The sequence below is a fragment of the Hippoglossus hippoglossus genome, chromosome 15, assembly GCF_009819705.1.
Source record: "Hippoglossus hippoglossus isolate fHipHip1 chromosome 15, fHipHip1.pri, whole genome shotgun sequence".
NCBI classification, from domain to species: domain Eukaryota; kingdom Metazoa; phylum Chordata; class Actinopteri; order Pleuronectiformes; family Pleuronectidae; genus Hippoglossus; species Hippoglossus hippoglossus.
In genome coordinates, this window is record NC_047165.1 from 3,889,866 (window position 1) to 3,914,511 (window position 24,646).

At 43.4% G+C, this 24,646-nt stretch overlaps 1 protein-coding gene across 1 annotated transcript in view; it reads right to left on the reverse strand.

Moving 5' to 3' along the window:
• Window positions 1-20,484, reverse strand: part of LOC117775156 (pro-neuregulin-3, membrane-bound isoform) — a 296,027-nt gene extending 275,543 nt beyond the window's left edge. The window contains exon 1 of the mRNA XM_034608063.1: window positions 18,075-20,484. Within this exon, the coding sequence (XP_034463954.1) occupies window positions 18,075-18,777 (703 nt within the window). The 5' untranslated portion in view covers window positions 18,778-20,484. The remainder of the gene's footprint in view (window positions 1-18,074) is intronic.
• Between the last annotated feature and the right edge of the window lie 4,162 nt (window positions 20,485-24,646).

Genomic DNA, 24,646 nt, shown 5'->3' on the forward strand with positions numbered 1-24,646 from the left:
CAGCTTCATCTCCTCCGGCAACAAGCAAAGAGAAAAATGAATATGGGATGTGGGGTGTTGTCGATGGAGGAGACAGAGAGAAGAGGAGGAGGAAGAGCAGGAGGAGGAGGAGGAGCAGGAGGAGGAAGAGGAGGAGGAAGAGAGCAAATGGTAGAATATAAAGAACAAGAAGTAAAAACAAGACAAAGATGCTTTTTTTCTTTGTCATTATTTAAAAACCGGACTATCCGTAAATCCAATTAAACATTATGTAAAAAAATTAAAATCTAAAGTCAGTATGATCAAATTGAGATTGGGATCAGTGCTCAGACATGATCCAGTTGATTGTTGTCTGCACATCTCTGGTTACAGATCAATCAGGAACTGAGCAGCTAATGCACCATGACTCCATCATGACATGATTTGCTCAAATGTAATTTTAGCTGTAAAATCTGAGCCAACATGAAAACTGAAGCTAAGTCACCGACTCAAGGGCGACATCAGCGTTTACATCCCTGAAACCAGGATGGGAAGTATACAGTACAACTTAAAACACGTATTTCTCAAGCAGAAAACTCAACGGCTGTTTCCAAGGTCCAGAATTAAATGTACATCTGTGACCGTTAGATTATTTTACAGAGAGGTTTGAGGTCTGAAAGCAAAGGGAGTAAAACCAGCAGCAACCCTGCATGTCAAGGTGTGAGAGTGAAATAGAGTCAGACACAGGTAAATAAGTTGCAAAGACTCAGTGCTAAAATATTTAAGTATAATATAACCCCCCCCCCCCCCCATGACAGCACATGCAGACACAGAGCTGCTCGTGGTGACAGCGACACACAGCCGCGCATTAGCAAGATACGCTGAAGCAAAATCACCTCTGAAGTAAACTCTGCACATTCCTCACTGTAGAATTCAGAGTCAGCGAGCACGCGTGCAACCTGCGCTCGTAATTAAAGCCTAATTCCTTCAGGCAGGTTGACAATTTACTCTTGTAAACAGGTTGTATACATACTGTAGAATTTTAGACAGGGAAAGTCCTTCGCTAAATGGCTTCAGACATATCTTGAAGGGATTTGTCGAGGCAGGTTGTTAATTGTTCCTGTTCAATCATAAGCTCAATGAAACACGGTGACTCTGCAGGGGTGGAGCTTAGCTCTTAGTACGACTGGCCCAGGGAATTATGATGAACCTCCGGCAGTGTAAAGTAATCACATCTGGACTTAAGAGTTTGGAAAGTCAAATAAAATAAGTATTTTTATTTATTGTTTGACAGAATTACTCCACTGCTGCTCCATAAAGAAGTTTTTAGACGAACTCTGGAAAATGTCTTCATAACGGGTCTGAACTTTCTCTCTCTTTCTTCGTGTGTCTTCAACATGTCAGCAGCAACCTACTCGGACATTTCCCTTCTCACATTCAGCCCACGTGGATAATTTCAGGAGATTGTCTTGACTTCTGAAAGCAGCTTTTAGTTTGGGCTGTTTTAGAAAGTTTGCACGGAAGCAGTTTGCAAAACGACGACAGTGTCACGAAGACAGCCAGTTACCGTTATACTTAATTCGTCTTGTAACCTTTGTACATTTCTAAGACTCAACATCAATGATCTTCCGTTCCTGGCTGTCAGAGGATCCTGACTTCACCGCGGCTCGTAGAATCGTGCCGCCTGTGATCAGTCTGGGGCTTAAAAAACAGCGGGAAAGGGACGTCTCTCTCTGAATCCGAAGGCTTTTCAAAGCATTACTCTGAAAACCTCTATATGCATCAGAGTCACAGTCACCTCATTGTTTATTAATGCAGAGTCACAAAGGTTTGAACGCAGCTCATTCCTCTTCCCGGCTTTGTCGCAAAGGAGCAATAACTGTCACAGCTGGATGAGGCCTCGTATGCAGCCCATGCAGCCCATACATCATCACAGCTGCCGCCCAAAAATCCCCCAAATCATTCGATCCGCTGCCAAATAGGATGTGGGGTGGACGGGTGGGGTGGGGGGGGAGAGAGAGAGAGAGGGGGGGGGGGGAATGGAGGGACAGAAAAAATGCGTCACTATAAAGGTTAATGTGTGTTTGGATGTTGGCTGCCGGAGGGTATCTGGCACCGTAATGAGTGTGAGAGAAAGTTCCAGAAACAAGATGGCATTTGCCCTGATTTCTAACGGCAGAGCAGAGGAGGAGGAAATGAAAGCAGCAGTGACGGAAGGAAGGAAAGAAGAAGGAAAGATGAAGAGAAAGATGAAGGGAAAGACGGAGTTTCACACATTTCACACTCATTGTGAGATTTGTCTGAGTTGCACTTTAGAAAACATGAGATTGACACTTTTACCTAATTGTAAGAAACTATTATTAACACCGGATACTCACAGATTATTTTTTTGGCTGAACTCATCCATCTTTTCGAATTTGCAACATAATTTTCTAATAAAATAACAGAGAATTAATGTAATTTGGTTTAATATGTGACACTTTGTCATTATCCCAGTCACAGTTATATCAGTAAAACACTTAGTGAGCATCACATTTTCAGGGATTAACACGTTTTGTTCTTTTCACCCTTGTTACCTTGAGTTGTGTTGCTTATATTTTTATTAAATATACATTATACTTGACTTCTTTTGCTTATTTTGTGATTTATTTATATAGTTGCTTATTTTTTTTTATTTTTTATGTAAACTTTCCTTTTGTAAATCTGAACAATTCTATTTTTGTAATTTTGTTGTGTTTCATTACTGAAATCAAGTTCTTGAATGGTGACAGTCATTGAAATAAATATTGCAGTTGAGGTAAAACATTAATTTCTTCTTTATGGTTAAATGATCGTAGATGTTACAAACACACAACATGTGAGTTTTCCTCCACATTGTTGTAGTAGCTGCTGGGTTCCAGTTTTCCATTTGCATCAAGAAGGAGGTAATTCACACCATTATCTGCGTCATTAACAATCATGTTTATGTGATTCTCAGTCTTACCTACACCAACGAACCTGCTGTTTCAAATTACACACAGAGCTGTGATGAAAAAGCAGGATCACACTGTACCTGTGACATCTCAATGGAAATTAAAGAAGTGACAGAAAGGACTTTTCAATTTATGGCTTTAATTTGAATCCAGTGTACAATTTAAACTCTTTATATGTATTATAAAAACCTGCCGTCATTATCCAATGTGTTAATACATGAAGTTGAGTGTGAATAAAATCACGTCGGTTGCAGTGGGAATGTGAGTAAACTTACAAAAGGCACAAGATGGATGCAGGCACGGCAGAGTCAGGTTGCTGAAAGCCTTTCGTGACGGAGAACAAACATCTGTAACATGTCGTAACTTAACTTGTGATTAAAGGACTGGGGGGGGGGGGGGGGGGGCTTAACGGGGAGGTTTGTTTGTACTAAGAGCGAGAAGGAGGAGGGGCAAGAGGGAGGGAGAGAGAGAGAGAGAGAGGGATGGTAAGAGGCGGAGAGAGAGAACAGGGTCATCAGCGAAGTCGCAGTAATCCCACTGAAGCCCTGTGCAGGAGGTTAATGGCGTCTCTGTGCACTGTGACGTGTGTGTGAGCGAGCCGCTGCAGCCCGTGAGACAGTGATACTGGAGCCGACCTGATGGATCTCACACTCAAACCGGATGATGGTTCATGTGATATCCATGCTCGGCTTATTTGAGATGAGATGTGAGGCCGCTGCTTCGCATGCAAACACGCAATCCCTCAAATACACAAACACACACACACACACACACACACACACACACACACACACACAATCGAAAACCTCACAACAGGAGCTCATGTGCATAAATGTTACATCATGTCTCAACGCAATACTGACAAAATTATATTATATTGCAATATTACATGAAGTTTTATATGTCTCCTCACTCGTTGTGTTTTTATCAGGCACTACGGCGACAGTACACGATGATGACATGCGAGCTGAGCACCAAACAGATGTTTATAACAGATCATACTTTCCACCGACCAATTATTAATCCTGTTTTATGCACGATTTCAACATTTTAATTCATTTCCTCTCTTTTGTTTTGAGGCTAGTTGCAAAAACCAACTGCACAAAGATTCTAAGCAAATTAAAAAAAAACACTTAAACACATGTATCCAATGTGACTCAGGCGTTTCATGTGAAATGCATCGCACCACATTTGAAAACATACATTTTACATCTACACGTTTTGCCTAAAGGCACGTGCGTGCTGAGTGAGTGCATGTGATTAATTTTTAAACTGTAGAACCAACACGTTTTTTTTTCTTCTTGTCAGAACGTAGAGCTAAACGTGCACTCTGTAAATCCACACTCATTCAGATAGATGTCCCGCTCACTCACACTCACACCTCCGCGACGAAGTGAGAGAAATAATACAGCTGTGTGGGCCACAGGTCAGCGCTCCGATGTCAGGTCCCCACTGGAAACACTACAATCCCTTTAATGGCAGTGTGTCAGCATACGTAATGAACATTTTTACATACGAGTGGGAAGGTTACGCTGAATGTTCTCTACTCAAGCACAACCACACAGAACATCCTGAGTGTGCAGCCGCTCTCGCAGTCCATTGACATACTGTGTAGCCTCCGAGGCCTATTGTGTCGCACCGGAGCGAAGCCAGATATTCATTATTGATGCTGCGGTGTTGATGTAGAATTTAAAAAGGCGTAAGAGAGGGGTTGCTCGGTGCACTTTCAAACAGATGATTTATAATATATAGGCGAGCGTACACATGTCGTGACGCTGCCAAACCGACGCTAATGGGACAATTAATGGGGACGAGACAGACGGAACGGTGCCGTCGCTCCTGTCGCCGTTCATGGTTCAGCTGAACCTGCTTCTCGTTTCACCGAGAGAGAGACAGAGGACAAAGATCCCTGAGCAGAGAGTGTTTGGATTCAATCTGAAGTACGAAGATAAATCGTGATAATTTGGTGAATTCATTATTCAGGTAAAATTTGTCAATTTAATAATATTTTTCTCAAAATTCATTAATTAAATCCTTTCATATGTTTCGCTAAAAGGAAAAAATGCAATGTCGTCCACACAAAAGGAAACATTTTCTGTTTAGTTCTGTCAAAAAACTAATTAATGTCCACAAACAACTGGGTTTTGCAATGTGAATGGATTCAATGTGCATTCGCTCCCAGTTCAAATGACTCTGCAGGTTTTCAGTGCGTTTGTGATGTTGAAAATGACGCAGCTTGAAAAAAGAAAACCTGAGAGACAAACTCCTCTGCTGGCAATGGGAAACAAGTCAATAACCCTTTTATAAATTGGTTCATTTGCATTTAAAAACCTACGTAGACACATAATAAATCACCTGGATTTTTTACCTGATATTAGCATGTGAGATTTGACACTAAAAGCATGTCTCAACGTAAGAATTATTTAATGGTAGTTTGCAAAATTTACAATCCCATGTTTTGTTACGACAGATTTTCTCTCCACCCACAGTCGATCTCTTGAAATCTGAAAATCTTCCTGCAGAATCTTCTGGAAAAGGAGGAGCAGTGGCTCTTGTGCTGGATGGTACATTGAAATCTTTGCCAACCAAAGGGAATTATCATGAATATTCCAAAAAACAATGGGACCAATGTAGCTCCCCCATAAGAGCAGATGGTTTTATCCGAAGTCGAAACAAACTAAACTCAACAGCGTCTTCAAACAAGCTGCCTCTTACTTCACTCAACATCCTCTCCAGGCAGTAATTCACACCCTGATCAGGATGAGTGACTCCTGCTCAGATAATTATCTTCCGATCTAATTGAAGCCGAGTCAACGCTTCACATGTGGATCATTATTTTTAAGTGAGAGGGGCCGACTCTGTGTCCCTGCGTCCTCGCTGACAGCTCCTGTCTGTCCGTCTTCCTCTGTGGCGCTCTCGAGAGTGTGGAGCTAGACGAGTGACGCCCTAGCTGTCTCTCTCTGTGTGTGTGTGTGTGTGTGTTTGCGTGTGCGTGTGTGTGTGTGTGTGTGTGTGTGTGTGTGTGTGTGTGTGTGTATACTTGGCGTCGGACATAAGTCACTGCTGACAAGTGGCGGATGTGGTGTTGACAGCTCATGACTCTGACATGTTCATCAGAGGAGGAACTCAATGTGCACACAGCTAAATATATTTATATATATTTATACACACAGGTGTTCGGCAGAATCTCACAAACAACAGTGATAATAGGTTCCTGATGAAGCTGCACTGTTTTGCCGCTGACCAGTGAAGCAGTGCGTCAGTTCAGGCGTCGCACCGAAGTCATTAACCGTTTCATTTATGCCTCACTATCAGCGGCCCGTACCTCAGCCGGAGGGCGACCAGACGAGTCGCACGTTCGCTCATTTCCCACGGGCGCCCTCGTTTTCTCCCACACCTCCTGCAGTCCAAAGACATGCATGAATTGGAAAACTCTAAATTGCCCGAAGCGTGAATCTAACTGTGAAAGTGTTCTTCAATGCGTCCTGTGATAACCTGGTGAGCTTCCCTGGCTGTGCCCTGCCTCTCACCCAGTGCATGCTGGGACATATGTAATAGCTGTAGAGTATTTACCTCCGTGTTCCCACCGTTTTTCCTTTTATTAACACATCCCTGGTCTTTCTCAGCACATCCTCCACACTCCTTCGTCTTCATTGGCACATATTGAAATGCATATACCTCCTGTGGCAACACACTGCAGGGCCTCTGCTTGTTTTACCTGGACAGCAATATCTAACCAGGAATCTGTGAGGAGCCCTAAAGGCCACGGCGCTGCAGGAACGTGTTCACCAGCCGCCTGGTGTTTGTTTTGGCTGCAGATCTGTTGGTGAGCAAACAGAAAAGCTCACTGCGCTGATCCTCTCGCTAAAAAAGAACAAGTGGTTATCAAGCCGACCGCAGCTAAGAAACCGCAAATAGAGATAATAGCAAATAACCTCATTGTGAGGATGAATCACACTGCGCAGTAAGGATATGTTGCGTTCAGGAGGAAGCTGAAGTGTTGAGCAGGAGCAGCGATTCGAGGGAGATCACTGGGATGCTTTCTCTTTTTTTCAGAGCATGACCATCTGGCATTACAAACCAAATCTCTGATATGACAGCGTTGGTTTCTGCCTGGTAGATTTTTGTTTGTGTGTCACAGATGTACCCAATGATATTAATCCTGTCTGGATCCACAGCCCGTCTCTGTGCAGAGTGAGCACTGTTTAACCTGCAGGAGGATTCAGTGTATTAATGCTTTTAAAGGAATGTATAATAAATAGATAATAAAAGCCAGATTTATCATATCATTATATTAATGGACACCAAAGTTCAAATGTTATTTTTCCAGATGCAGTTTGGAGGCGTACAAATTGCTTCACTCTGTAAAACGAATTGAGTTCAAATAGAACTTTAGCAAAAGTCATCGGGTCCCAAACTTAAAGTTTCTCTGCATCATGTAAACCCTTGTGTTTCATTGTCAGACGTATGTTTCATGTGCAAACCAGCGAGTTACAGGGACGAGCTGCAGCCATTAAACCCTCATCTCCCATAAATAGATGTCGCCACAGCTTCAGCTAGCGATTCAGTCGCTAACGAGCTTCCCATATTGTGTCAGACTGCGCTCGCCACCTTGCAAACAGCTGACACTGCTAACCCCCTGAGCCCATTTCTATAAACAGCATCAGAACCTCACCATCCATCACTCGCTACCAAATCAACTCCAGCTGGATGTAATGTAAATGTAAATGAACTGAGTGGGCAGAGAGGAGAAGATGGAGGGAGAGTGAAGGGAGAGCTCACTGCTGCGAGATGGATGAGAGGCTGGTTTCCATCTGCCTTCATCTCGCCCGGTGGAAAGGTTTCCTCCAGCGAAATCACCTTCTGCCCCCACAATGCATTTCTCTCCTCCGTTTTTTGTCTCATTCATTCCTTCCTCGCATTTTACTCTTCGCCCTAAACCTCACAATCCCATCACATCTCCCCGCTCTCCTGCATCGCTTAGAGAACGGCCGTGCAATACTATTTTCTTTGACTCCCAAATGTTGAGTCACTCACCCTGAAGAGAGTGAGAAGGAAAAAGAAAGAGAAAGCAGAGAGAGAGAGAGAGAGAGAGAGAGAGAGAGAGAGAGAGAGAGAGAGAGAGAGAGAGAGAGAGTCCACCTGTCATAAGCAGATCTGTGTCTCTTCCAGAAACACGCATGCAGACAGACAACCCACCAGTTCACCAGACTTGTCACAGAAAGTCTCTGGGAGACAGCTGTCAGCCGTGTCCCGAGGTTAGAGAGAAAAGAAAGAAACAAGAGACGGAGCAAAGAAAGAACGAGTGGGGAGTGATGAACATTGACGGATTGACAAAAACACTAATCAACAGTGATTTGACAAAACACTTGAGTCATTTATCAAAGGACGATGTCAAATAATTGCTCCTCCAATGGGAGGATCTGCTGCATTTCTCTGTTTTAAGCCATGTGTTCGTGATGATCTACCATGAAAGTCATGTGTGCCATTCTAAAAGCTCACATTGCAAATCACAAATATTTCTACTTGGGATAGAAGGGAAAAGAAGTGTGTCAGAATACTGAGAAAAACTACTATTGACTGATTGCCCACACACACACACACACACTGATACAAACAAACACACACACACACACACACACACACACACACACTGATACAAACAAACACATGCTCCATGTCAGGCTCCAAAACACAAATGATGTAACCATCTGCCCCAAGGACAGAGCTGAGAGGACCAATGTGTAGCATATGACACCAAGCTTAGCTCTCTGCAACTGTGTGTGTGTGTTTGACAGTGTGTGTGTGTGTGTGTGTGTGTTACTGAGTTGTGTTTCCCATCAAGGTGACAGTGACCTTCTAGACAGCTTCCCATTTCCCCCAGGAAACCTCCTGTGTGGTAATATAATATGTGATGTGCGGTTTAACAGCTCTGATTTCTTGGAGAATAGCCTCCTCCGTCTTTAGACTCTCATCGCAGAGGCCTCAAATTGCTGCTGCTTTGCATAATAAGATCCAGCACAGTGGCAGCTTTCCCGAAATAAACAAATCCAACACTGGAGAAAGATTTTCCGACTGGGCTTAACATGATAAACTGACCATAACTGTAATGTTTCCAAAATATAAAAACAGTCTTCGCCGTCTCCTCTGTGCTTTTCTGGGCCGTTTCCCTGCAGCTCTGTCGCCTCCGAGGCCTCCACCAGAACAGCCAGCTCCATGCGTCCTCTCACACAGAAGCTGGCATCGCTCTTTGAAGCTAAAAATAACCGCGGTAACAAATGCAGCGAGCTCGGGATAATCAGAACCCACGCCCAAACTCGCAGGGCTCGCGGCTAAACTGCTGAGTGGCAAAAGACCAGGATAGAATCAATACGGTGTCCAGGGCGGCTGAGGAGGCTCGTGTGGCCGACACGCCCTCGCACGAAGAATCATTATCCATAAGTAACCGAGAGGGAGGAAACTTTAACTGGTGCTGATGTCAGGATGAATGGTCAGGAAACTGATTTATTAGATTCATGTAACGCTGACATTGAAGCACTGTGAAGTAAAGTCACATTCTGTAGTTCATTATAACTCTGTAATGATAATAGGATTCATGGTATTGGATTATTATTAGTGATGCATTAGCAGTGTTTATATGTTATATAGAATTGTGTAATTCAGATTTATCTTTTAATCCTAATGTACCTGGATGTGTGAGCACATGTAACCAGAGAGTTAATTAAAGTGTTTGATTCAATGGCAAAAAATGTACTTGAGTAAATTCATTACTTTTGACCCAGTTCCTCACCAGTGAGGAGCTGTGGCTCAGGAGGGAGAGCGGGTAGGTGGTGTTTGGTGGTTCGATCCCTGGCTCCTCCAATCCGTTTGACAAAATTAATCATTTTCTATACGTGCAACTTCATATGTGCAATACTGTTACAACGTCTATACTTTGTTTACATTGTACTTTATAGTTATTTGTGTTTCTATTGTGTTTTTTACTTGTTTATACCTTTACTGAGGGTCTAATCCATTATTCCCTCTTCTCTTCTCTTATCTCCTCTTATCTTGTCTTATTTCATCTTATCTCATCTTATCTCATCTAATTGTCCTTGGGCGAGACTCTGTTCTCCACACTGCCCCCTGACATCCTTCATCATTCACAGACTGACATGAATCGGTGAAAGTGACTCGTGCTGTAAAACACTCTGAGTGGTTGTTGAGACTTAAAAGCACAAAATAAATGAGGTCCATAATTTACCAGACGTCCATTGATCGAAAAAAAGACTAAAACAAACCAAGTGACTGTGTTATTGTTGGTGTGAGATTTATTAGTTCATTAACTTTAGGTCGTCTAACGAGTCTCCGAGAGGCAGATTTATTAATTCATGTAATATTTGTTGACAGCTTCAGGTCAAACAAGTCAAGGAAAAAGAGTTTGACCTTAGTTTTAAGCTTCAGACATAAAATACACACCAGTGACGCAGTGGACTGGAGAAACGTCTGCGCCCCCCCCGCCTGCTGCTCATTATGCTGCCAGCACCTGTTAGTAAACAATGCTATTAGCTGAGATAAAATGCTTCGACAGAGATTATTTAACCTGAGTGTGCACTGAGCTTTCAGAAACCCAACGGTTCAGGGCAGCACCAGTTCTAGTCTGATACCATTTCTCTTTTCACTGAGCTAAATGATTGCATTTGTGTTCCCCTCCTCTGCCATCTCATCCCCTCTTTCCTCTATCTCTCCCTCTCTGCCTGTCTCTCTCTCTCTCTCTCTCTCTCTCTCTGCTTGTCTCAAGGTCAGCTCGTCCGGTTCATATTACCGGTGCTCCTGCAGCTGATGTGGACTGGACTCAGGCGAGTGGCTTGCATACAGGGGAAATGTCAAAAGTTAGTTTTCCAACAAAAAGAAGAATTTGCATCTGCATCTACTCGGTGAATCAAAGTGAAAGGAACACCCCCCTGTTCCTGAACTGCATTATGGGAAATATATGTTGCACCAAACTTAATCACTGGTTTGATTTTGTTCAGGGAGGGATTTTAAATTGAAGGAATGAGGAAGTGGTTGAAGTGGACGTCAGGTAAACAGACTGTGAAACCAGTTGGTTTGCATCCTGTCTGTGAGGATCCTCAGTCATCCAGGTCATTTGAACTGGACTTGTTTGAGTTCCACGTCTCTTTCAAGGTGCCTCAGTTCTGACTGGTGGGAGGTTTCATGTTCTTAACCTCTGTGGGTCTTTACCTATGCAAAGAGATGTTATGTTAAACAGGCCTGAATGGGACACAGCTTGGCTTCGGTTACAAAATAAAGAAAAGACGCGTGTGAAGGTTGAAACAAGAGCACAATCGTTCCCTAACCTGAGGTGGTCCCTACGATGCCTATTGTCTTGACTGCAATTGCATTTCCTTTTGCAATCTATTTGCCAAAGCTGTCATTTTTACCCACAGCTCAGTTGTCCAGCTGCAGGTTATTGCTCTCGTTTGTCATGTCCCGAACTTCTCTCGTCTCGACGACACAGAAACAAAGTGCGACGGCAGCTGTTGGCCGCAGTCGGACTCCTAACAGTCGGATCTTTATTTGCTTACTTGGGTTTAACGGTTCTCTGCTGTAGGCCGGCTGGTGGATTTAATAAGGGAGAGAGAGGGAAAGGTGAGCTGTGGGAAAAGGGGGTGTGTATTATTGGCCCATTTGGAAAACTCTCTTATTTAATAACCCACAAATCAATCTGCGCTTTTCATACTGTGGGTTCCCTGTTGTATCATATCAAATTTGGAAACTAAATAATAGGTTTTGGACACAATTTACATACTGTTTTATGACGTCATGTATGGATTAGTTGCTAACTGACGATTACCCAATACCCAGTTGTGTAAAACAATTGATTGTCTTTGTAGGAAGTTGTTTTTCACCCCCTGTCTGTTTAATGCCAAGCAAGTAAAAATATACATGATGGGACAACTCAAGACTCGTCCAATTCTGTCTTCCATCAGTAGTATAACATCTTGGAGAATGAGGACCGTGGGGCAGCTGTGGCTGAGGGGGTGCTCCTCCAACCAGAAGGTCAGCAGCTCGAAACCCAGCCCATGCCAAAGTGTCCTTGGGCAAGATGCTGAAAAAAATGGCCCCTCATAGATGTTGAATGCACATATTTTAAGTCGCTTTGGGTGAAAGCATCAGCAAAATGAAATGTAATGTAATAACTTGCAGGTGGCAGCTTCCCCTGAAGAGCAGACGCAGGTGAATCCCAGAAAAAAAAGAATGATCTCTTACATCTCGTCAGCCGCCACCTTCGCCGCCACTGGCTCCAATAAAATGCAATAAAAAGACTCATCTAATCAAGGCCACACTTCCACCTGAATTCATTATTAAAAGCTCCAAGAAGTTAGCGGCAAGATTTAACCAATTTGCACCTCTTCATCATCTGGATTTGTGTGATAGATGAGCTTGGGAGGGAAGTGGAGAGAAGAGAGGAGGATGGATAATTTCCACCTTGGCAGTCGTGAAGATATGTTGAGAAAAATCTCAGAAAATAACACCTTTCGACTTCCTTCTCCTCCACGGCGTCTGGGATCGAACGCACCCCGAACACCGTCATTCACTGAAGGAGTTCGCCTGCACAGGGAATTGCTCGGCGTGGCATAATTCGTCAAAGGGCCATCTTCAATTATTTACACTTTCCCTCTACATATTGAACATGTTTCTCTTTCGCGTCATTAATATTTCATCGCTCTTCCCCCTGCAAGACGTTTCATCAGAATGAATCAATGTGACGTTAAGCTTAGCACGCACGGCATCTCCCCCAAATTAAAACACTAATCGGGACGCCACGACAGGATCCCGCCGCACTCAGTTAGTGGTCAAGCACCAAGTGTCCTGGATGTAAACCGACTGTGATGCTGTAAATTAGAGAACGTCTTGATCTTTTAGGGAACAGCGTGTGTGATTGGCTACAAGTTATCCTGGCGGTTAAATGAAGTGGAACATGAGGAGAGTGTGAGCATTCATCATTTAGATGCGTGGGAATACACATGCTGGCCTTCCACAGACATTTTGATTACAAGACTCCCCAGTTGTGTGTGTGTGTGTGTGTGTGTGTGTGTGTGTGTGTGTGTGTGTGTGTGTGTGTGTGTGTGTTGGATGCTAAACATAACAACTCTGCGTCAAGGTTTGCTGCAGAATTTCCGAACAGGTTGTGAATTGGAGTAGAAACGGGTACACTGTAAAAAAATATATCAATTGCAACAAGTTCAATTTGTTTTGAATCAGTTTAAAAAGGCTGAATTTAATTGTTAATGACTTGTAAGGTGGAGATATTTTAAATTACTTCAATCAACAAGGTCAGTAAGATAATCATGAAGATAAAAAATGATTTGGATTAATGCCATGTTCATACTAATGCAGATACGATAAAACGTGTGGGCGGAAAATATCTGTTCAAAACAATATCTAAAGTCTTTAGGAGCCACTTTATTATTTAGAAACATAACATTTCTACAGTGAGCATCACAATATCCATATTATAGATATCAAGTGACAAATTTCAGTCATATTCCAGTCACCATCTTGTCCACATCCTGTATTGCTTCCCATTAAAGCTGTAATTCTGCCATTTGAGCTGCAGGGGAGCCGTGGAGGGCGGGGCTGATTTCAGTCCTCACTCACACAAGAGGTCACAGCTGGGTCACACACACAGAGAACATGGGGACACACACACTTCCATGTGCTGATGCTGACACCCGAGCGAGCGTGGGCATTTTTCAGTGCACAGGCACAGTCATGCATACATGGAGAAACCCCATAGGGATCGTGTTACTAAGCAGCTCACACAACTAATCCAACTGTAAAGATTCCGAACTCTACAATCTGGTTTAAAACCTGAAATCTCTCCATATGAGCTGATTAGTGAAACTCAAACACGGACCTGATGCCCTCAGTGTTGCCCGGCAGAGATGAAAGCCAGAGCTAATTGAATTAGTAGATGAAATGACTGTGAAAGTGTCAAAGTGACGACGCAACAACACACAGAGAGATTTGTAAAGAAACAGGCAGAGATCACAGGACACAGGACTTTAACAAACGCAGCTTTGATTAAAGTTAAAATGTTGAAATGTTAAACGAGCCTTTGCACCCGATAATAACAATTACTGCACGATTGAGTAAGAGCATGAACTAAACATGTGTTTTATCGCCTTGTAGACTAGAGCAAGACAATCTCATGTAAATGGAATGATGATTGTGGCATGAGGCGCACTTCTTGCTGTCACTAGGTGGCGCTATGACTGAATATTGCCGTGTAGAAGACTTCAGACTCTTATTAATTATATGAAATTTGGAGCAGAGTGGCCACTATATGCTCGTGTTACAACAAGTTCCTGCTCCACTGCAAAACATTAAAACACAAACAAATTATTACACAGAACACAAAGACCAGACAACAGTTGTATTGTACTTGAGAACAGGTTATACTCGACGCTGGCTGAGGAACATGGGAAACTACATGTTGGACTGCAATCGTTGCTCATATTTTCAAAACCCCTTCATAAACCATGCAAATATGAGCATGCAGGAGATTAGATAGCAGAGTATAAGATCACGAATGTCAAGAGCAATTTCATTGAAACACAGCCCTGGAATAATCCCGGCTTTCTACAGATTTGGAACTGTATCCTGATCATAGAGGCCTCGTGAAGGTTTCTGGATCAGATTTTCATCCAATTTTATGTGGTTGAAAAATGCAATTGTTCTTGTGATCCAATAAAAATCTTTTTGCTGGAAACTATAATATGCTTTGAAAGATCGGTGCAGCACTGGAGACGTCAAGTTAAGAGCTTCAGATTCGAGCACATTTCCACTTTGCTATTTAGACATTTAGACGTTAGCACAAGACACAGTGAAGTTCGGTGAAATTGCATGACTCAGCATCATTTGCCATGAACACTAAAATAAGGATATAACACCCTGCACAATACTGTTGTCACACAAAGCGACACTAGCCACCGATTTATTTGTGTTTTAATACAACTGTAAACCTTTCCCTCCATGAAGTGGCTCAGGGATCCTGAAATGCAGCAAAGAGAAGACGCCCTCTTCAACATGTCATCTCAGCATCGTTATTTAATAAAAATCATCCCTGCACAGACCATTAAAACAATCAATCAACATCCAGGCTGCTTTTAAGCCCATGTAGAGTGTGTGTATGTGTGGGTGCGTGTGTGTGTGAGTGATAGGTAGGCTCCTGTAATTCTGTTGCTTGCACAGTCACGGTGATGGGCTGTTAATCTGGATTTAGGTTTCAGGGCCACTGTCTGACTGAAACCTCATCGCACTGAGTGGCTCAGCGCGGAGACAAAGACCTCCGGCTGCACCGGGACGAACTCCGGAGCACGGACCTGACAATCATGTTAGTGACGTAACTCCAGGCTGAGCTGACCAGCTCACTTCCTTTTATTTTCTTCTGGAAGGGATTCACTCATCACAACATTGACTCATCTTTTATTTTCTAGCTTCTAATTTCTGATTCTCTTCCTCTTTGTTGTTTCTATTTCACTGGCAAATAACGGCAGATATGCGATTTCCAGTTTGCTTGAAATCCCTCTTCTCATTATCGCTGAGGCTTCCCCCTGACGCTTTGCCCTGCAGAGCAGAGGTCACCCGGCTCCCTGCAATGGTATCATCTCTCTCAGTTGTCGGCTCCGTTCTGCATTCACTTCTCCACTGGCCTCCCATTTTTTTCCCCATGCAGCGTGGAGGATGCTGCAGCAGGAAAACTCCCAAATGGGAATTTATAGCAGCAGCACAGGCTCATTCCAATTCACAGCTCTATAGGCCATAGCAGGCGACTGGAAGCGCCACAGCCCAGTGTCGATTAACATCTACGTCCATCTTAATTCAGTGACACACAAAGACAGTGACAGCATCGATAAGAGCACCCAGATGGCCCAGCTTTACTTAAATTAATATAATTCTCTCCGTTCCTGAGCACGAGCCAACACAGGCCATTGGGTAATACCACAGAACACATTCACACATAATGGACAGTTAATGTGAAAATGATGGCCTTTTCAAATCAAAGCAGCATGTGGGTGGTAGCATAAAGGGGGAGGGACAGTGTTTAGGATTATCAAATGAGCTGGCTGTTCTGTAGCAGCAGAACTTTCTCAGGCGAGCTGGAGAAGGAGTGACATTTTCCCTGGGATATCTATCAACGAGGCTTAATGGCTTTCAGGAGCACTTGCTGGAGATATGGCATTCTTTTTTAATGGTTAATTAATAAATGAATAGATGATGATGAATGGCCTTCATTTTTCCTCCTGGTAATGAAACGATGCACACACACACACACGCACACACACACACACACACACACACACACACACACACACACTCCAATGTTTCTAATTATCAGAGGGAACATTCCCTGGTCTCTAGGGTAGTCTGGGGACATTTTCATTATCATGGAAACAAAAGAAGCAACTTTGCAGTCAAGTGAACCGAAACCACAGCAGGTGGAACGTGTTGGGTTTGTTTACCACTTATATGAAATGACTGTCATCATGTAATTATCGCTAATTGAATAAATGGCAGCGATCGTGTAAAGCACACATTGCAACGGACCATATGATGAAGGATGGCAACAATATTCCAGCTTAAATGCCATCACAGAGCCATTAGGTCAGTTGAACCAACACACAATGCATAAGTGACATATATAAGTATCATGCTATGACTATGAGAGATGAGATCAACAGCATGAGATGCATGAGCCTGTATCGTCTAAATTTCATCAAATAACCACTCAGCTTATTTTTTTTCCTGCAGACACGAGCGACCCGATACAGGCAGAGTATGAGGTCACTATTAAAAATGAAACAGCGTCCTGTCACTGAGAAGATGTCTGTGCAGGCCCGAGCCCGGAATCAGAGACAGAAACACCACAAGCAGAGGGACGTCCAGCAAATAACGTGACACCATTTTGAGAGCTGGAAGGGGTGTGTGTGTGTGTGTGTGTGTGTGTGTGTGTGTGTGTGTGTGTGTGTCAGTCAGTCAGTCAGTCAGTCATTCATTTGAGCAAGGAAATCCCCTGCAGCACTAATCAATAGCATGATTGCTTGCATGACTTGAGTCAAGGACAGCAATGTCAAGAGCAAAGGTACAAAAATCAGCATTCATTCATTAATGGATAAGAACAAATTTCATTTCAAGTCAATTAAGATCCAATGACTGATTAGTATGTGTGGGTTCAGACACGGTTTGTGTGACACATTACAAGTATAGAAACTGTTTGGTTCACAGGACTGGATCAGCACATCAAGATTGCAGCAAGTAAACAACCCCACTCAGTGTGCATGTGGGTGCATGGATGCACAAGTGAAGGTAATGAGTGCAAATCACGTTTCTTCAGTGAACAAAACACGAAGGACAACATTTTAAAGCTAAAACAACATTGGATAAACAAATGCAAGAAAACAGACGTGCACACAAGCATTTCCACAAACTCGTGTCTAAGTAGTTTAAACCTAGTTTGAGTTTTTCATATCTAGCACATAAATGACCACATTGCACTTAGTGCCTGGAAAAAAATAGCATGATTTAAGCTTTGCACCAATTCGCATCCATTTAATGTGACGGAAATAAATCACCAAATTCTAGACCAACATTTCCTGTCTAAGACCAAAGCTGCAGTATCTGCACCATCTTCCATGATGTTATCACAATGCAGCCACGACATGAAGCAGCACAGGAACCTGGTGTAACCAACCATAGCAGAGAGATTGATTATTGAAACCTGCAACACTTCAGATTTCCTTACAGTAGCAATCAATGGCATTGATCACACCGTTGTAATTCTCAGCCCACTGGTTTGTCGGATTTACAATTTCCAAAGCAGAAAGGCATTGCATGTCAATCACAAAGCAAACGGTCTGGATAACTGTAAAATCTCATAAATGCCAATAAACTATAATAAATACAATGTATTGAAACATCAGCCTTGTTGACAATGAACCAACCAAGGAACCAACCTCCCACACACTCAGCAACACACCCGTGGAATTCCACTAATGAATCAGCCCATTAATCTGTTCCATCAAAGCAAACTTCCAACAATCACGTCAAAGTTCAAAGACCCAAAACTGTTGAACTTGAATAAAGCGAGTGACTTACGTGCTTTGCGGTGTCCATGTGTCCGGGTGGTGAGCGTAGTGGAGGCGGTCTCAGTAGTAGTATGCTCCGGGGTCCACATCTGCGTAGAGTCATGAAGTACGGTTGGATTGGACGGAGAGTGGCTAGATGTGGTCCTTGGTGTCGCTGTGGTTGTAGTAAAACCTGAAGGTCCACGTCCGTTACCATTTACAGGATTCCGAGGGGTTACTTGGCTACCGGAGGCTCCACCTCCTCTGGGGTTTATAGTAGTGGTTGTAGCGGTTGAGCGAGCTCTACCTTTAGCAACAGTTACAGTTCTAGCCGTGGGGTTCCCGCCATCGGCTGTAGGAGTGATTGTGGTTGTGGTAGTATCGGGACTTTTGGGAATCCCGCTCGGCTTGGAGAGGAAGATAGGATCCTGGCCTATTCGATTAGCATCCACCAAGTCCGTTGGCACATAATCCCGCACTGTGCCAACAACAATCCATTTCAACAGCATCAAGCTCAATCCAAGGCCAATGAAACCGATAAGTAAAGGGACCACACACAGCCATGTCTGCTGGCGTGGCCAAACGGCACAACGGAGGGGACCTTGATCCTGGGCCTGGCCCTCCCGACGGCCCCCTGTTGCCCCTGAACCCTCAGGCTCCTCCAGGATCACCACTCCGGATACAGCTGCTCCGGAACACTCGCTCATCCTTCCCTGCCGTCCTTTATGGCTCATTGAGGGTTAACCCTGCGTTAGGCATCGGTAGCACATGCCAGAACGGTTCCAAACAACGTGGGACATCAAGAAGACACAAAGAGAAAGGCAAAGAAGGACCCCGACGGAATTTCACTCTCAATTACACGTACACCGATATGTAATCCAAGGATAGAGAGAGAGGGAGGGGTGCAGATACATGCAAACACGCAATCACAAACACACAAGCACACAAATCCACACTCAGAGACACCCAGTGAAAAATGGGAGAGCAGGCATTGATGGGTAATGGACCAGTTAGTCCGTGTTTAGTCTTGCTTAAGTCCCGATGTCCAACAGAAGCAACGGTAAACTTCTGGATGTCCACAGCAGGATAAACCAAGGGAGGAGAAGAAGTGATGCATCCAACGGGAAGAAAGAGGGACAAAGAGAGAGACGGGAGGGAGAGATGGTTTGGAAGGAACAGCTTTACATCTGTGCATGTGTGGAATCCATGGCATCACTGTTCGGATGCCACTGCATCAAAAATCCACAGCGATTTCTACTCAACATGCAATAGATGTCTCCTCTGTGTACAATCCACGACAGTCCATTACTGTCTAATCAGGGGAATGAAACTTGCAGGGTGGGTCTTGTTGCTTCCCCACCCTGTACTGGACCCCAAAAAAAAGGAAAAATGTTTCCCAGTGCAGCCCGTTCCAACAGCTTTAGCCGAGTCAGCGTCCCTCAGCTCCAAAAATCCTCCTTTCGTAACTGAAAGAGAGCGAAAGCAGGAGAATCTGCCGTTTATGCGTCCGTCCAACACTCTCCCTGGATTATCCGCTATCTTTCTCAGTCTTTGCTTTTCAAATCAGCCTGAAGATTCTGTATTCATCACGCTTTGGATCCAAACCCACTTTGATTCCTTTGTGTGTGCTCCAAATTCCAGTGAGGCTAAAAATAAAGCAGTAGAATCCAATTAATTTTCTGGATCCAGTCAAAAAGCAACACTTCAGATGAGCACAGGGAGAGGGAGAGCGAGAGGGAGAAAGCAGAATGAGGGGTGTTGTCGTGCAGTGGTATCACAGGGCGGATAAATCTGCAACTGCGACGCGTGATCCTGCTCCTTCTCCAGCCGGCGGTGGATCAGATTTCCCCAAGCTGTCCGCTCAGCGCCCTGCTGTCTCAGTGCACTGTCCGTTAATACTGCAGCAAGCGCTCAGAGAGCATCTTCTCATCTGTTTGCAAGGTGCATTCCGCCACAGAGGGATAAAACCAGAGTGGAGGAGGATGAGAGGCAGGGAGAGGATGAAATTGATTGAAACAGAAATAGCAGAAAGCAAGAGATGAGAGGAAAATCTCAAACAGGAGGTCACAATGTTTTAAATATATCCCACTGAATGTCTCTCCTCTCTTTCTGAGTGCCGATGTTTCCTCTGTTCCTGAAAGCCTGCACTCTTTTGAGTCAGCCTGTGATTTGTTGGTCTCGTTGCTGGGATCCTTTGCTCGTCCTTCCCCCAGGATGCCTTCTTGGAGATGATTAGGAATGTGCGCCCCGCACCGGGATGAGAACTTGCAGCCGCAACAGCAAAGGCTCCCAAAGCCTCTATGGAGTTGGCATCGATCGACAATGCAGCTGCCTTACCTGTGGCAATTGGGATGCAGACGCAAAAACGGCTGCTTCCCTGAGCTGCCGCCGCTGAGAGGCAGAGAACGAATGATGGAAAAAGCACAGAGAGAGCAGAGGGTGCACACTGGTAGAGCGAGAGATAGAGGGAGAGGGAGGGAGGGAGGGAGTGAGTGAGCGAGAGAGGAGAGGAGAGAAAGAGGCTGCACCTGCTAGATGCACCAGCACTGGGAAGCTTGCCCACCTCCGCTAGCAGGGAGGGGGATGAGTAAAGATGCAGAATGCATACAGAAACCTGAGGAAAAAAAGGGAGCATACAGAAAACTCAAAAGAAAAGAGGGAAAGGGGTGTGGAGGTGTGTAGAGATACAGATAAGATGTGGGAGGAGAGAGAGAGAGAGAGAGAGAGAGAGAGAGAGAGAGAGAGAGAGAGAGCACTGCAGACGAGGCAGTTACCAGCGAGAAGCCCGAGTCCCAGACGGATCAGAGCTGGAGCACAATGTAAGAGCTGTCACTCACACGGTCCCGCCCACTGCACAGGATTAGACGAGAGGCTGGGAAAAAGGAAGGAAGGAAGGAAGGAAGGAGGGAAGGAGGGAAGGAAGGAGAGAACTCCAGAACTGCCATTTTTTTACTCATGCATTATATATTATCTATCTACACCAGTCTATTATAGGTTCTAAACATAGTCTCTCTTATACAACATTTACATTGTGGATATCTAAGTCTTAATGTGTCCCCACCCTTTTTTTAAAAGCTTTATTTATCATATTCTGTTCTTTTAAAGCAATTTCATGAAAAGGAAATAGTGCGGCACAAAAACAGAAGACTAATAATATTTGTGAGTTTCACATCACTGCTTATACCTTGACTATTATGTTAATAAGCTAGTTTGAATGGCTGTGCCTCAGTAAATACAGCCTGGGTCCTAATTAGTTTTACAGTGTACAGCACAGTGTAAAACAAGCTTTAAGGTGTTTGCTGTAAAACCACGCCAGCCACCATTTCCTCTGTTGCACTGGGACAACTACACTTGTTTGGTGTGTTTCCTCGGATGTGATCGCAAGACAGACGCACACTAAGTCATGTAGATAGCGGAGTGGAATCCTTCAATCGGTCCCATGGGAAAAGTCAAGGGGCTTCCACACCTCTGTCTGTCTTCTGAGACAATAAGTCTGTTAAAGCAGCCGTCGTGACACTGTGGTTAAAAGACTCGTCAATAATCACACTGGCAAACAGCCACAGGGACACAAATGAAATGCAAACCCATCTGCACCTACACTTAAAGATGAAGACATGTTTCATAACTGTAAAACTGATGACACTGTTCCAGATCCACGTCGAATTGTATATTTTAAATCAGGTTAATGATATCAAGTATAAATTCAGATTCAGACCTGTGTATTCATGTCATGTTTAGGTCAACAGTTGTGTCGTTGTCCTTCTCTGACGTGCAGTTGCAGAAGAAACTGTCTTTTCTCTAAAGTAGAACAGTTTATATTTGACTACAGAAGAAAATCTGCAGATGAGCCTCAACTGTGTTTAATTATAATGTATCACAGCCTGTGCAGAATTATGGATTAATTACCTACAGTGAGAGCAATGTGCACGCAATGGAAACCAATGGTGAACGAGGTCTTTGTGTCTTTGCACTAAACTCGTTCTGACTTTAGTTTGGAGCAGTTTTACACAACTTCCATTCAGAAAGGATCAATTTAAACACACCAACAAACGTATGCATGAAGGAAACTGTGCAGCTTGTCTCAGTTTTACATTTTATTCCTCATGTGGGGGTTGACGTACTGATAAAACTCTCCTGATCCACAGCTCGGTGTATTATAATGTCAACTTGATGGATAAGACATCAAAGTAAAACAATATATTGTGATAAACTGATAAAACCCTGCATTCCAGTTATTACCCATCAGCATCTTCTTTTCTTTATAAAATTCCCATGTCTCCCTGTGCATGCTGGGAAAGGTTGAAACACACTGTGAAGCTCAAAGGATAATAATAAGGTACAGAAATAAGATGAATGGATGGATGCACTATGCATAAATTAAAAAAAAAACATTTGTGTTATTGTAATTATTGTATAATTTTCCATGGACAATGTTAATCATTACAATATGTAAAGTGACACAACACTATAATCAGCAGATTGTTATACAGTCTGTATGAAAAATGATTATGAGGCTGCGACTGAGTTCTAATTAATGAACTTTTAATCTACACAATTCCACAAAAATAATGGAATCTGCACAATTAACCATAATCAAAATGCAGATGTTGAATTTACACTGAGAGAAACACGAACCAATAAGTGCTTTGTGTCCTCTCTGATGTTTCAAGCCTTTAAGTATTGTGTTTGTGTTTGTCTGATAATCCTGCAGTTAGCTTTAACTGCCCATCACCGTGCAGGGATTATATTTAGACTCGTAGTTTTATTTTAAGGCTTTTTTCTCTATTACTCATTTGTGCAGTGGTTGTGAATATCACTTTTAATACTCCTGCTTTCTGCATCGCTTCACCATCTGCTGTTTGCCATCAAGCAGTCTAATCCTGTCATATATCATAAGAGAGGATGTGTATATTTGTGTATAAGCATCTCTATGGCATATGTATATATAGAGACACAACAATAACCCTGCCATCCAGATAGATAGATAGATAGATAGATAGATAGATAGATAGATAGATAGATAGATAGATAACAAATGTTCAACACACACAGCAGAACAGAAAATGACGCCTGATGACATACTTTGTTCGTAATACTGCTGCAACCTGCTTTATAATTAAATGGCACATAAACATATTCCCTCCACTCGCAAGATGTCCACAGTTTTTCTAAAAGGTCAAAGTTATATTTGTTCGTCCGGAGCAATAATGTTGAGCATGAGAGTGAAATGACAGCTTAACGAGTTCATCCAGGATATTTCACACCACAGGAACCCAATCAATCCCTGCGTCACAACCACAGGCTGCAATGTTGAGTTCGTGGAATCATTCTTCATTCAGAACAAATTGTGAAATTCTTTCCATTCTCATTCCTGACATTTGTCTTTAATCTTCTTACGTTGGTCTTCTCAGATAAAAGGTTCACCCTCCAACAGCTCGATGACACACGAAGAAATGTTTCCAATTAGCCTGAATGTTTCCAGTCGTTGTTCGGGATCATCACAAATACAGCGAGAGCCTGGTGGAGCCACTTAATGATGGAAAGTGCACAAGTCATGTTACCAATTCAAATCAAATATGTTAGTGATACAAAAACCTTACAACTGGGCTGTTTGGGTCGAGACCTGTTTTCTGTGGTTGTTTGGGGAATGTCCCACGTGTTGGTGCATTTGTTATCTTATACTAATCATCTTTTATTTCATGGATAAATCAAAGCAAGGAGTTCATTGATTGTTTAGTTTTTATTGCCTAGAGGAGGAGGCAGTAGAAATGGGAGTTGGAGTTTCTACTCCTCCACTCATGCACATGCAGTTCATGGTGGCCGTCTTCAGCCAGCGGCCCAAACTGGTTCAGAGTTGTAGTTTATGGGAGTTCCCAGTTATTTTCTTTCTCATTTTATTTCAATTCAGACTTTCTTCAACATGACCTGCTGCTCGAACTCACTGCTATAAAAGGGGCAACAAGTATTTAGGCTGCAGAACAGATTTAAGGTTCCTTCCTTTCTGCCTTCACTGCTCAACCAACCTCGCAGCGCCATGAGCCCATTTTGTGGTAATGGATTTGAAATGTTTGGAAATTAACTTCAACTCTGGGATAAACGTGTCTATAACCAACTTTAGTGGCAGAGGACACAGGCTAATAAAAAGACCTGAGCTTATTAGACACAGGTCTTTTCCAAAAAGCAGGAGTCATTACTCGTAAAGACTCAATTGGACTGTTCCAACGTCAGCGGCAGTTCAATCACCCTACTCCCAGATGGGTGCTGGTTTCTAACATGGTTTATGAGTCAGGACCTGAGGACGTCCCTCTTTCATTAGAATGGCAGCAGCGTCTCCTGGGTCTGTCAGGGTCAAGCCCCCGGGGGCTCAGACCTGTGAGTCTCATAAACACACCTGCACATGTACACAGAGATTTCTCTCCACTCGGGTCCTGTGTGGCTTCTGTTTGCATGAGACACTCGCACAAGATTAATGGAGGAAACTAAATGATTGAAAGTGCTCCCCCTCTGTCATCTGTCATCCTATTATGAAGAAAAACATTTTTCCATATAATTAAAGAGGTTTGTTTCCCCTTTTCACTGAGATAACAGTTTGGAGCCTTCGAG